General features: G+C 39.7%; 1 protein-coding gene across 7 annotated transcripts in view; it reads right to left on the reverse strand.

Moving 5' to 3' along the window:
• Positions 1-12,201, reverse strand: part of AMBRA1 (autophagy and beclin 1 regulator 1) — a 130,593-nt gene that overhangs the window by 80,523 nt on the left and 37,869 nt on the right. For all 7 annotated transcript variants that reach the window (XM_050711045.1, XM_035539684.2, XM_050711047.1 and 4 more), the window contains one exon: positions 10,881-11,063. In XM_050711045.1, coding sequence (XP_050567002.1) covers positions 10,881-11,063 — 183 coding nt within the window. The remainder of the gene's footprint in view (positions 1-10,880; positions 11,064-12,201) is intronic.

Below are 12,201 nucleotides of genomic sequence, written 5' to 3' on the forward strand. Positions count from 1 at the left end.
AGACCTTAAGCAAGTGATTTGAGTTTTTTAAAATGCCACTAACCAAAGCTCTTGGCATCCATAGGAAACATTTTAGGACACACACAGCCTAATGAACTAGACTTTCTGACGGGAGAACTCCTTTACTGTCCCCTTCACCATCCATACACTCCCCCAGTACAAAAAGCCTGTAAGAAAAAAAAAAAACAGACTAGACTTGCTTCAGTTTTCACTACGGCAGAGAGCCTCTAGCAATTCAAGAGATAGTAATCTCTTTCTAACATCCCCTTAATAAACAAATAATAATAAAATCACCCCCCAACTACCACTACACCCTATAATTCAAACAACAGGAATTGGAAGAGTGACTAACCTGTGAGAACACTGAAATTTGTACATACCATAATGGAATCGTAAGATTCGCTCCCTTAACTGTCTGTGTGAAAGAGGCATATTACCAAACATTACTCTGAATCACTGATTTACAGTCATTTATATCTAAACTCCTATGCCCAATGCCATGTAAGAGTGTTTTTAAGCATCTACTGCTGAAAAGCTAGAAGAGCTGATAATACCCTGGTACCAGCTGAAGATTATTTCTGCACCTTTTAAAAAGGAAAATAAAAAACCTACAGATCAGTGAAGATGGGTGGCACTTTGTGTTATTTCTGTACCACATACAGCCTGCTGACAGAGGGAGGAGAGCAGATGTTAGCACGACTGCAGTGCCAGAGTGAAGCACTCCTGCAGGAAACAAAAAGCTTCTGACAAAGTTCTCTGAAGTACTAGTGAAGATCAAACGCTCTACTTTCTATGTAGTGTCAACTACCTACAGACTCATTTAGCTAATGATTTGCAGTGGATAGTTTACTTAACATAACCTGAAAATGCAGATTCCTCAGCAGGTGTGTACATAAGCTTCTTCTGTAAAGCAACCCAACAGCTTCCTTGCAAAAGTAAGTGAAACAAATGTGCCACAGCGAGTGTTATAACAAGGCCAAAAAATCTCTTGGAATATCCTTTGTTATAAGTGCACCAGCAAAAATGAATGGCACTGGGAAACTTCAGTGAAAAACAGTGAAGGAACTAAGCAATCCATTGAGCAAAGTGTACGGAAAGAATCAGAAGTAAGAAGTACATAAGGCTACAAGGGAGACTCAATACCATAACCAGCAAACAGACTAATTTGTCTCCTGAGGAAATCTGCAAGAACCAACAAGTGGTCAAATTAACTTTAAGGGTCTGGCCCAAATTCAGGTTATGAATAACTTGTTTAGATACCAGCATGGGACAAATCAAAACAGCAATACAGAGAGTAAGAGTTGGTAGGAGAAAAATAGCATTAACACAAACACAGAACGGAGCAGGAAAAGAAAGAAACATTCCGATACATTTGAGAAGGTTTGTGGAGCTTCAGTAGGACACAAGAAGGATGAAAGTTCATCTTGAACTGGATAACTTCCTGGTATTTTTCTGATACTGTTTAGTTTGCTTTCTGAGAAAAAAGACTTGACCAACACAGATACAATCAAGTGAAAATGATGGTTGTAAAAGAGTTAGAGATGCAAAGCTTGGCATCCTAGAGTTTGGAAAAAAAGGTAACTTTTTTCTTCTTTTTCATCTAGTAACTTGGCTACTGCATCAATAACTGAGTAGATACAGAAGATAGCCAAGATAGTCAGAAAAGGAAAACACACAACTATGTTCTGCTTCTCTATCTTGGCAAGAGTAGTCTTTAATATTTAGAGATTGTTGTATTAGGAAGTGAAATTAAACACACAGCATGGGATTTCTAATGCAATCTGTTGGTCTAACTGTTCCCATTGTAGTCAACATTAAAACTCCCACTGACTACACTGCCAACAGAATTAGGTCAACAATGACCATTTTGAAAAGCCATTTAATTATCAGAGCCAGCACCAGTAAGCCATGCAAGTGCAAAAGAATCAAATTATGCCAGACCAAGCCAATTGTTACATATTTTCAGCATTTTATAGTGTTTCATGTGATCCAATCAAGCACTAAATCAATTTCTATTGCAGAAGTTAGACACTTAATTCTAATGTGAAATAACTGCTTAAGTGGCATCTGCTAATATCTTTAAACTGGATTTTGATGCAACACCATTGATGTAACAAAAAAATAATTCCTTAGTACTTCAAACATCGGGCATCTCCATGCACTTGCTATCAGTTGTGTAAGACCACAGGAGGTTACCACAGAGGAAACAGCAGGAGGGCAGGAGTAGCACAAATATCACATCAGGAGCTCAGATGAGGTTACAAGAAAACAAAGTTATTTGGCTCTGAAGGTTGGTCAACTCTGACCCCAGATCCTCTAGAGAGGGTACATGGAGGATGTCATAATTGGACATGAAGAAACAGATCCTGAAACGTTGCAATTCACGGGATTGTCTGCAGATTTAGACTGAAACAGATGACATATCCTGTGAAGGCTGTTCTCACAAGAGCTGCAAAGGACAAGACAAAGCATGTACTACATTTCCATGAGGGGTGCAGAAGGAAGAAAAAAGGTGGGGGGGACATTATGTTTGCTAGCGATTCTAAGAACATGTCAACTACTTTCTGGCACCATTACTGATGAGTAAGAGGCACAGTGTTGGGAGCACTATGACAGTAAATTACTACTAGCTTTACAACAGAGGAGCAGCAAAACACCTGATGGTAGAACTTTTGTTTTTCTCTGCCTGATCTTTCAAGACCCTGAGCATCACCTGCAAATGAGGTTAGGGAACACTGTGAGCGTTTCTAGGAAAGAAGCTTCCCAAAATTGAGAAGTAAACACAAAATAAACAAAACCTTGACATTCTGAACATTTCAGTAAGGTACAGCTACCCTAGAAGACTGAAATGAAAGCACTGTTGGAGTAACAACTCCTGGATCAGTAAGACGAGTCTCTCAAAACATGGAGTTTCCACCCAGTAGACGCTATTTTATTCACGATCCTCAAGTCTTGGGGAATTTGAACACTCAATGTTAGGAAAAGGGCCCACCATACTTACGGTTCTGAGAACAACAGCATCTCACCTAAAAATAGGAATATGTTTAACAGAAAAGACTCAAAACAACTGACTTATTTCTGAGCAGAGTTTTTTTCCCCACACATAGGTACAAATAAGTAAGGAAGGAGCACTGGGCATACCAAAAACGGTAACAAGTATTGATGTCCACAGACATTAAGAGGATGAAGACACAGAATTAAAATAATATACATAACCTAGTAAAATTAAAGGTATACATCAATCTACCTATCTTTGAAGGATATGACCATTATTGAAGTAATTAAGGCAGATAAAAAAAGAACTAAAAAAATTAAGCAAAAAGAAGCATCTGCTACACAAAAAGCCTTTCCTAGCACTATTTGGACCATAGAACAGACTCCCAGGTATAACAGTGAAAGCCCAACAAAACTGAAGAATAAAAATATTAGAGGAACTGCAAAGAGCAGCGTTGCCCAGCTGGAGAGACAGGAATTAGAAGAATAGACTTGAAACGCAACTACTTAATATGGTAGTTGATGAAGTTAGGTAAGTCACTCAAGACATGGTGCCTTTCTATTCTCCTATATTCTTTTGAAGGCTTCAATGTCAGTCTTTCACTAACAGCTTTTTCAAAGGAACACCAGAGAAAACTTTCATGCATTTATCAGCTAAAACTTCCTATAAAACAGCAGTAGTGCTGCAGATTGCTGTGTTACTAATGGCTCTCCTGACCAGAGAGAAACAAAACCTCCAGCCTTGATTACCTCTTAGAGGGCCGTTCAGGGGGGAAATGTATTTACAAGATTAAAAATGGCACTTCAGAAGATCAAGTGCTCCAGACAAGCATCACATAAGAGAGGATTTATCACCTGGTCAAGAGAAACAGCAGCACTTGCCTGTTAAATGCTGAGGATTAATTGTTTCAGAGAAAGACTAATTTTGAATCACAATGAAGCACTTGCTCTTATCTAGGTGCAGAGCACCAGTTGTCTCTGTTCTAATCATCTCACTGTGTGGCGGGTATGCAAATAGATGACACGTTTTAGAGCAAGGCTGATATGCTCCATAGCTACACTGAATCCTTGGACAACAAACCAAAGCCAGACAAAGGTAGAGAATCCCTGCTCCCCAGCCTAGAACTACCATACTACGTTTTATATGAACTAGCATTCAATGTTTTATAAAAACAAATAGAGCATCCAACATTACAATCACCTTTCCTTTGAGACCCATTTACTGGGCATTTTCAAGCATTCAAACACGAATGTGAGAAGGGAAGGCACCACAATAGCTAATTCTAATCACTTGTAAACTTCATCTGGTGCTAATTGAATACAGTTTGTAGAGCAAAGATGCATCAGCTTCCCCATCGGACTTCCATACTGGAAAAAAATGTCAGAAGCAAGCACTAACAAAACAAACACCCAGCCACATTGCACCATCACAATGCTGCTCTTCTAGGAGAAGCAGAAATGAAAACATAACTGCACAATCAACCCTAATCTGTCAGGTCTACAGGCTTGCAGAATGCTAACCACTGCCTGCTCTGCATAGCCTGCAACAAACTAAAAACAGCTTGCTTCCTAATCACTCTCATCAACACCAGACATCACTTATCAGGTGACCTTGTTTGACTTAAGAGTTTCACAGATACAAAATCAAAGCAAAGGAAAACAATGAACACAGCTTTTAAGTAGCTTAAGTGGCAGAAAAAAAAAAAAGAAGGGTACCATCTTGACATCAAGACTGTTTCCACAAGCCCAGGCGACATACAGTATGGAATATGAAGTGAGCTTTTCTAGCAGCTATCATCTTCCAAAAGGCAGTCATTCCTTCACCACCCTGCTATTCCTTCACCACTACACTTGCCTCACTGGAACCTCACTTAATGGTCACACAGCATTATGCTGGAGAGGTTAGCAATATCCTGCAGTGCTAATCTAAGGAAAGCCATTCCCTGTCACTGCATCAGGCAGTATTATTAGACATTAAGACCAAGATAAGGAGAATATAAAAGACTGTCACAAAAGATGAAGATAAAAAGAACAAGGAAAATGAAGCTGCAGGCTACTACAAGTATATCGTAAGCCAAACTAAGACACTCACTAATCCTTGAAAAGTGAAGTTCAAAGAGTAGGTTCAGTATCATTCCCATTCATCCTGGACTTGTTAGCATTCTTAGCCTGCAACTGTGTTTAAGATGATGAATATAATTAACATAAATTGCTATGTATCTAGAAACAATGTCCCAGTGCCAACTACTCCAGACACCTATACCAGCGTGAAAAAGAACAAAGTGACCACCGAGTTCCACAAAATTCAGTTTGGCTTTCAGCCGCTTTTAAGAAGGTCCTTTTAAGAAGGTCCATCTTCATCAAAATCAATGAGGCTGAGCCATGCGAGCTGAGAAACAGAAGCAGAGGAGACAGCATCAGAAGCACAGATAAAAGGGCTCTGGGAAGAAAACAACAACAAAGGCAGCTAACATGCAACTAATAACAATACTGTTTTTATATCTTTATCTGAACTCAAGTAACAAAACACCAACAAGAATATTATTTGTAGGTGCTCAAGTAAGAGAGATGACAAACTTTCCATCTAAGACTTCCAGAAAGAAACCACTGCTTTTTCCACAGGTGCAAATATCCTAAAAATCTTTTTCCATCAACATTTAAGTGACACTTAGAGCCCTTATTTTCCCACCTCCTGGCATGTTTTTTGTTAACCTCAAACAAACACCTGGATTTTAAGAAGTAACCTTATCTGGATCAGTAAGAAGGAAACAAGAAGTCTAATTGCTTTAATAAACCTCACGGATCGGATACATTACTTTTCTACCACTACACCAAAAGGTGATCACTGATTAAGTCATCTCTCTTACCAACCTTCACTACAACATATTAGAATCGAGCACGTGTCATCCCATCCATCCTGAAGTGTCAGGTTAAGCTATAGAGTCACACTACACAGTAACCTTTTTTCCCTTACGCCTTGCATTCCCTACACTTTTCTCTCCATAAGGAATGAATTGCTCTTAGCTGCTGTTCTGGAGTTGTAGATCAAAATCTCCATACTTGCTTCAGGTCTCAGAAAAACTTTAGCTATTCTAAACTCTCCTTTCTACTGCCAAAAAAAAAAAAAGATTGCTACTTTACGGAGTTTCTTTTGCAGAAGTTGAAGGTTGTCACAGGAAGGAAAAAGCTCTCTGAGATACATTAATGCAAGGTGGACAGCTGTAAAGGAGGACAGTAAAGAGAACAACTGCATACAAAAAGTCAGTTCTGCTGTGTGCTCTTAGTAGTTGATGTGTGCTCTTAGTAGTTTATGTGCTAAGTGAAAACAGTAGGTGCATTGTGAAGTGATTGCATTTCTACAGATTAGTGCTTTAATTGTTCCGCATCTCCAGCAAACTAAAAAATCTAGAGACAGACTGAAAAGGCAGAAACTGGATTTATAAATCAGCATGGAATTCCTTCATAAGCGTAGGGAAAAAAAATATTTCAGTAAATATTTCTCAAACCCTTCTCCCCTCTTTCACTCAAACTTCACAAGATCTCCTTCCAACCTGGGCCATTAAGCAAGCTAGCCATGAACTTTTCTACTTAATATATAAAATAAGTTAAACCAAAATGCCAGCTTGAGGCAGAGCACTGACTATGGCACAAAACAGATTCCTGACACAAACCTTGACCTATGGAAGAGGTGAAGAACATCTACCATGCTACCCTCCAAAATAAACTAAAGTCACATTCAAGAAACCAAAAGTGAAACATTCGGCTCCAATGAAGTGTCAGTCAACTGGCAGGTTTCAATTGTAGAACCTTTTAAAGCAAGCGACTATTGGAGGAAACTTGCTGAGACAGCATCAATAAGGAAACCAGGACTGGCAGAAGACACGCACCATGGATACTCTCACTAATGAAGAAGAGATCCCTGCAAGATGCCCATCTGAGAAACCGCAAGCATAAGTCCAGAAAATGCCTTAACTGAAAGGATTTAAAGTTGACAAAGAAAGCTAAACAATCTCACCCTGAACCCTGTAAGCTTTCCACAGCTTTCAACATCTGTTTTTCTGGAAATAGTCTCCTGCTTAGCAGAGAGCATCCATCATGGTCTCAGCAAAACAGTGTCTGCCGTGCTCGTGTTCTCTGTCTGGGTGCTCAGGAATGTCTCAAAAGAAATCAAAAAGATAAAGTACCAAAAGATGTTCTGAGGCATGTGAGGTGAAGCCCTTCTTGCTGCATAGAGACAACACAGTAAAGACCTTCCTACTCTGTGACAATGACAGAACTGAATGGAGCTACCCCAACACAGATTTTCCTGAAAGGAAAGAGAAAGGATAGAAAGGGAAAAAGCTGCAGATGTGAACAAAGTGCAGTCTCCAATCTTCTTCATAACTATGTTCTACCAGGCTGCCTACTCTCGAAAGCAGATAGAGGAGTCAGCCAAAGCCACAGCTTTAGCCTTGGCTTGAAATCCTTTATGGAACTGAAGTGAAGGATTTGAGCAAGGCTTTCAGACAACAAGGTGGTGTGCCGTTCTACATATCTGGTTTTCAGTCTGACAGATTGAAGAACCTGTATTCTTTCCCATATTTAGAATTACATGTGAAAAAAATATTAGCATGCAATAACTAAAGAGTCCTAGAAGCACCATCCACAGTCTCCAACATCATCACTATTCCAGACTAAAGGTCACTGGAAGCAACCCAGTCAAACATATTGAAGGAGTTAAAAGACAGTTAAGCTCTATAAATCTAAACTTACTATGTGTTCCAAACATAAGACACTTGAAAAGACCTTGAAATTATAAAGTTCAACATCTATGGCTTGTCTACAGAGAACCTATTTTTACCAGTTATTCTAGAAGAATAAAGTGACGTCATTCTCCACACAGACTCTCATCCCAGAATACAAGAAGCCTTTTCATTTTAGCTTGCAATTTTGTTAAAGCTAACCTAAAAACCCACTCGTATCAATTTATCTGTTAATAACCTAATATTACAATCTGGATATATATTACAGCCTGTATAAAATACTTTCATGCAGACATGACTAAGTTTACAGTTGTCAGTTGTATTCAATAAGCACTGAGATGACAACAGTGACAGGTTAAACACAGGCAGCGCATGCAGAGAGATATCTTATTAGACCAAATAATACAGGTATAGCTTGTGTCTCCCTCCTCTCCCCACCCATAGCAGCTGGTGTAATGAAAGGATATTACTAATACCTATAAAAAACACTCTACTCCACATTTTTAGCAATAGCTGTAGTGTTTGTCTACCACAAACTAAACGTATTTATGAATGAATTCAAATGAGATCCTGGAGAAAATGCATGCGTTCTGGAGAAAATGGCATCAAGAGACTGGCACACAGGAATAGAGGCTTTAGCTTAACTTTATAGGCCATATGCACACACACAGCACAGAGAACATGTTGCTCACATCCCTAGGTTATCAGGTAAGCAAAGCTGAAAAGATATATCTCCTCTTCTTAGAGGAGAGGAAACCTCAAAACCCCACAGAAGATGAGAGCTAAGGGTGGCTTGTCTGGTGGGCACCCTGAGCAAGCACAGGGCTTGCTCCTCACCCACAGCTTTACAAATGGTAAAACTACCTGTCGTCTAATGCTACATCCACCTTTCATTTTCCTAGAAATCAGGAGAAAGAAGAGAGAATATTTACCTATTACATTAACCAGTTTAGAAAGATAAAGCATCAAAGACAAATTGCTATTGATTTTACATTAATAGAAGTTCATTAGATTTCAGGAGAAAAGCATGAGCTGCATACAGCTAGACACAGAAGCAACACGCTGTCACGCACAAGATCTAGAGAAACAGGCAAAACAGAGCATCTAGACTAGGGCAAGAAAGAGATACATGACCCTGCTCGGGTGAGAATACAAGAATGAAGCGATGCAGGAGTCATAGTGTTCTTTCTATTCCTTTTAAGAGATTCCATTGTGAAGTGTCAACAGAAGACATCAAATTAATCACGAGACAAGTTCCAGCTCTAAGGACCCTGCACAGCAGCTCTCTCTAAGCAATCAGGGGAAATAATGAAGCAGGGAAGGAAAAAGAATGTCTTGAATGCATAGACCAGAATTCAGTATGAAATATTCAGCCAACAAATTCAGCAAGTGCACAGTACAGAACAAACATTCCTCTTTGCTCAGTATGAAATGAAAGACAACCTTAGCATGGCTGATTGAATTGCTTCCCTGACTGGGTGCTCTCACTGTGCGAATATTATCTGCAGGGGAGCACACTTCTCTGCAGGTATTTGCCTTGCTCTGTGAATGGAAAACCTACCAGCTTTTATTTTCCTGACAGAACAAATAGCCCCAGACAAAGGGAACGGAACACAGGAAATAAAGATCTGTGCTCATGAAGTACCCGCCTTACAAAATTGGCCCAGCAACCACCACATCTGCTTTTCCAGGCCTGAAGCTGCTTGGGAAAATCTACTAGTCAGTGACTACTCTGTACTATCTTCCTTCATTTACATCTTACACAAACAAGGCCACAGTGACAGGGGAAGACATTCATTCAAACCTGTACTTTTGAATATTTAATTGCCAAAGCATGAAATGACAGCTTAACAGAACAATATTCCAGAAAAAAAAAATATTCTACCACCACTTAAAGCTAGAAAGGGATTATCATCATACTTTTTTTTGGGATAGCTAGTTTTACCAGTGTCCTTCATAAAGGGACTTCACCCTGACACGAAGCTCGGAGGTTTAGCATCATGCCATCTCAATCAAGCATGTGCCACTGCAGCAAGCAAACATCAAAGTTGTAGCAGTAGCAAAGTTGACAGCATCCTCTGCTGGCTGCAACAATGTAAGAGTCCAGACTTTTGAGGGGCTCACAGCTCCTCTCAGTCAAACACGGCTTTCTTTCCACCACACACTCTCCATAGATTACTTTTATAACCTTGCTCAGAACCATCCCATGTTTTAAGCTCAATATACACAAAGGGGCAAAAAAAAAAAAATCAGTGAAATACTTGAAGTACCAAGGGAAAAATCTCATATTTAAAGGCAATGATTGAAGACAGATTTGAAGGGTCATATTCTCTTTTCTGCTAAAATTGATTTTAATCTAAATGCCTGAGCTTTTGGTCTCCATGTCATCCAAACAGTCCATTACTCTAATACCATTTATTGGAAAGGATTTGCTATAAGTTTGTTCACTGAGATCACGCTGGGTACCTCAAAGTCCAAAAGCAGATGTTGAAGAACAGATTTTAAAAAGTTTGTCAGAACTGCTCAGAAAGAAATACAGTGGCTTACGGGAGCACTGTTTTAAGGTTAGGATGCAGGGCCATTCCTCACTTTGACACTAGAGGCCATTTGCTCTCCTTACAGGAAATTAAGCCTTAACACAGATTCACAATCACAGAGTCTTCCAAAAAAGCAATCCCAGAAACTTCAGCTCATCTGACAAAGTTGTGCAGATATAGCAAGTAAAAGTAACAGAACATGCTGGCTGTCTCTCATAGCCTTAGATCAAATAACTAAGTCCAGCAAAGCCTCTTTGGGGCTCCTGTTCTGTCTCAAGACTTGAAAGCTCTAATAAACTCTTGGCTCCTCATCAGTTCCATGAGAGGACAAGATTCTCCTTTCCTTTGTTTAACCAGTCCTTTATATCTGGTTGAGATAGTCTGATGTGCCAAAGGTTGCCTAAAGCCTCTTTCACTTTTCATAACAGAAATGACAAGATCCATGTGTAGCAATCAGTTTTCATTGAATGACTAACTGAATGACAAACTTATCTTGTTCCTACAGGAAGCCTGAGATGTCTTCGCATGTTAAGCAGCAGGAAGCCACAAAGTAGTCTTGTGCTGACAACATGCAGTAGCAAGAGGGCAAGGCAGCACGCACACTTACTCAAAATCTTCAAATTCCAGGTCATTTCCCTCTACAGATGGGCTTGAGTTTTCTGAAGTGGAAGAAGAGGAGGAGGAAGAGCGGAGACGGTTTTGTTGGTATCGCATAGAGCGCTGTCGAATACTGTCCCTCCGGGAAAGATACTGAATCATCCTCTGAGCATAATATGCAGCAGGAGACAACCTGAGCAAGAGAGAGACAGGCATTTGTTACAAAAGCATAGAATGACAGCCAGCCCTGTTCTTCCTCTGGAGCTCCAGGTTCCAGGACAGTAGCAGCATATCACAAAATAGGTTGTGTTTTATGCATGAGTAAGACAGTGTGAATAAAGAAAACAAGTAGGACCAATTTTCCCTTTATACTCTTCACACCCACGTGACTTCCTTGTTTTGCAAACAGAAGTACTATAGAGTACCTGTAAACAAAAACCTCACCCACAGCTCAGAGTTTTCTTCTCTGGAGTCCATTCTTCGTTTATTACCAGTACACAAAACTAATCCCAGCAAGCATCCCTGGTAAGAATCAAGCCCACTCCCAATGTAAACTCTGCTATCAATGCCAAAGAGCAGCATTGTTCAAATAAATACTGAATAAAGGTGGTAGTGTTTTAAGGGTACTTAATGGAAGAACCACCAAGTATCAAGTTGGAAAAAGGGTGTAACAGCTTTAAATATTTTTTAATCCAAACAGTAGGGCTTTCATATAATGACAATTTCATTAGATCCACTACATGTTGTAAGAGCAGCACAGTGATTAAAAGCCTGAGTCCCACTTTCCTCTGCAATTAACTCTTAATCCTTCCACAGGCAGAACTTGGCCTTTGTTTGCATCAGCTGTCATGCATGAGCATTACCCAGCTCCTTGGTGCTAAATGGGTAAAAACGTGCTCTTTCCCCGTCCTACGCACATCCACAACTTCTAGCACAGTCTGAGACAGTAACTCAGTATTAAAGTCCAGAGACCTCAGATACTTAAATAACCATTTCTTCAGCCTTATTTGAGCTAGACTTGAGACCTAATGGAGGGGAGGGGGAAGAGAGAAAAACAAAAACCCAACAGCTTAGATATTAAAGGAATAGGTGGATTAACGTCTAGTTCCCACATGGAATGTGTTTTATATTGTTCTTTTTAACCAATGCAAGTTAACAGACTATATTTTCACAACCTTGGCAAGTACCGATCTCATTTTCTATAAAGGCACCATGGGCAAGACACTGATAATGGGCAGCACAGCCCTTTTTTTTTTTTTTTTATCTACAGATGAAAATTTGAGCAGCTTTAAACAAAGAAAAAAGCAAAGAAAAAACAAGCAAACAGCAAA

The sequence above is a fragment of the Cygnus atratus genome, chromosome 5 (assembly GCF_013377495.2).
Source record: "Cygnus atratus isolate AKBS03 ecotype Queensland, Australia chromosome 5, CAtr_DNAZoo_HiC_assembly, whole genome shotgun sequence".
NCBI classification, from domain to species: domain Eukaryota; kingdom Metazoa; phylum Chordata; class Aves; order Anseriformes; family Anatidae; genus Cygnus; species Cygnus atratus.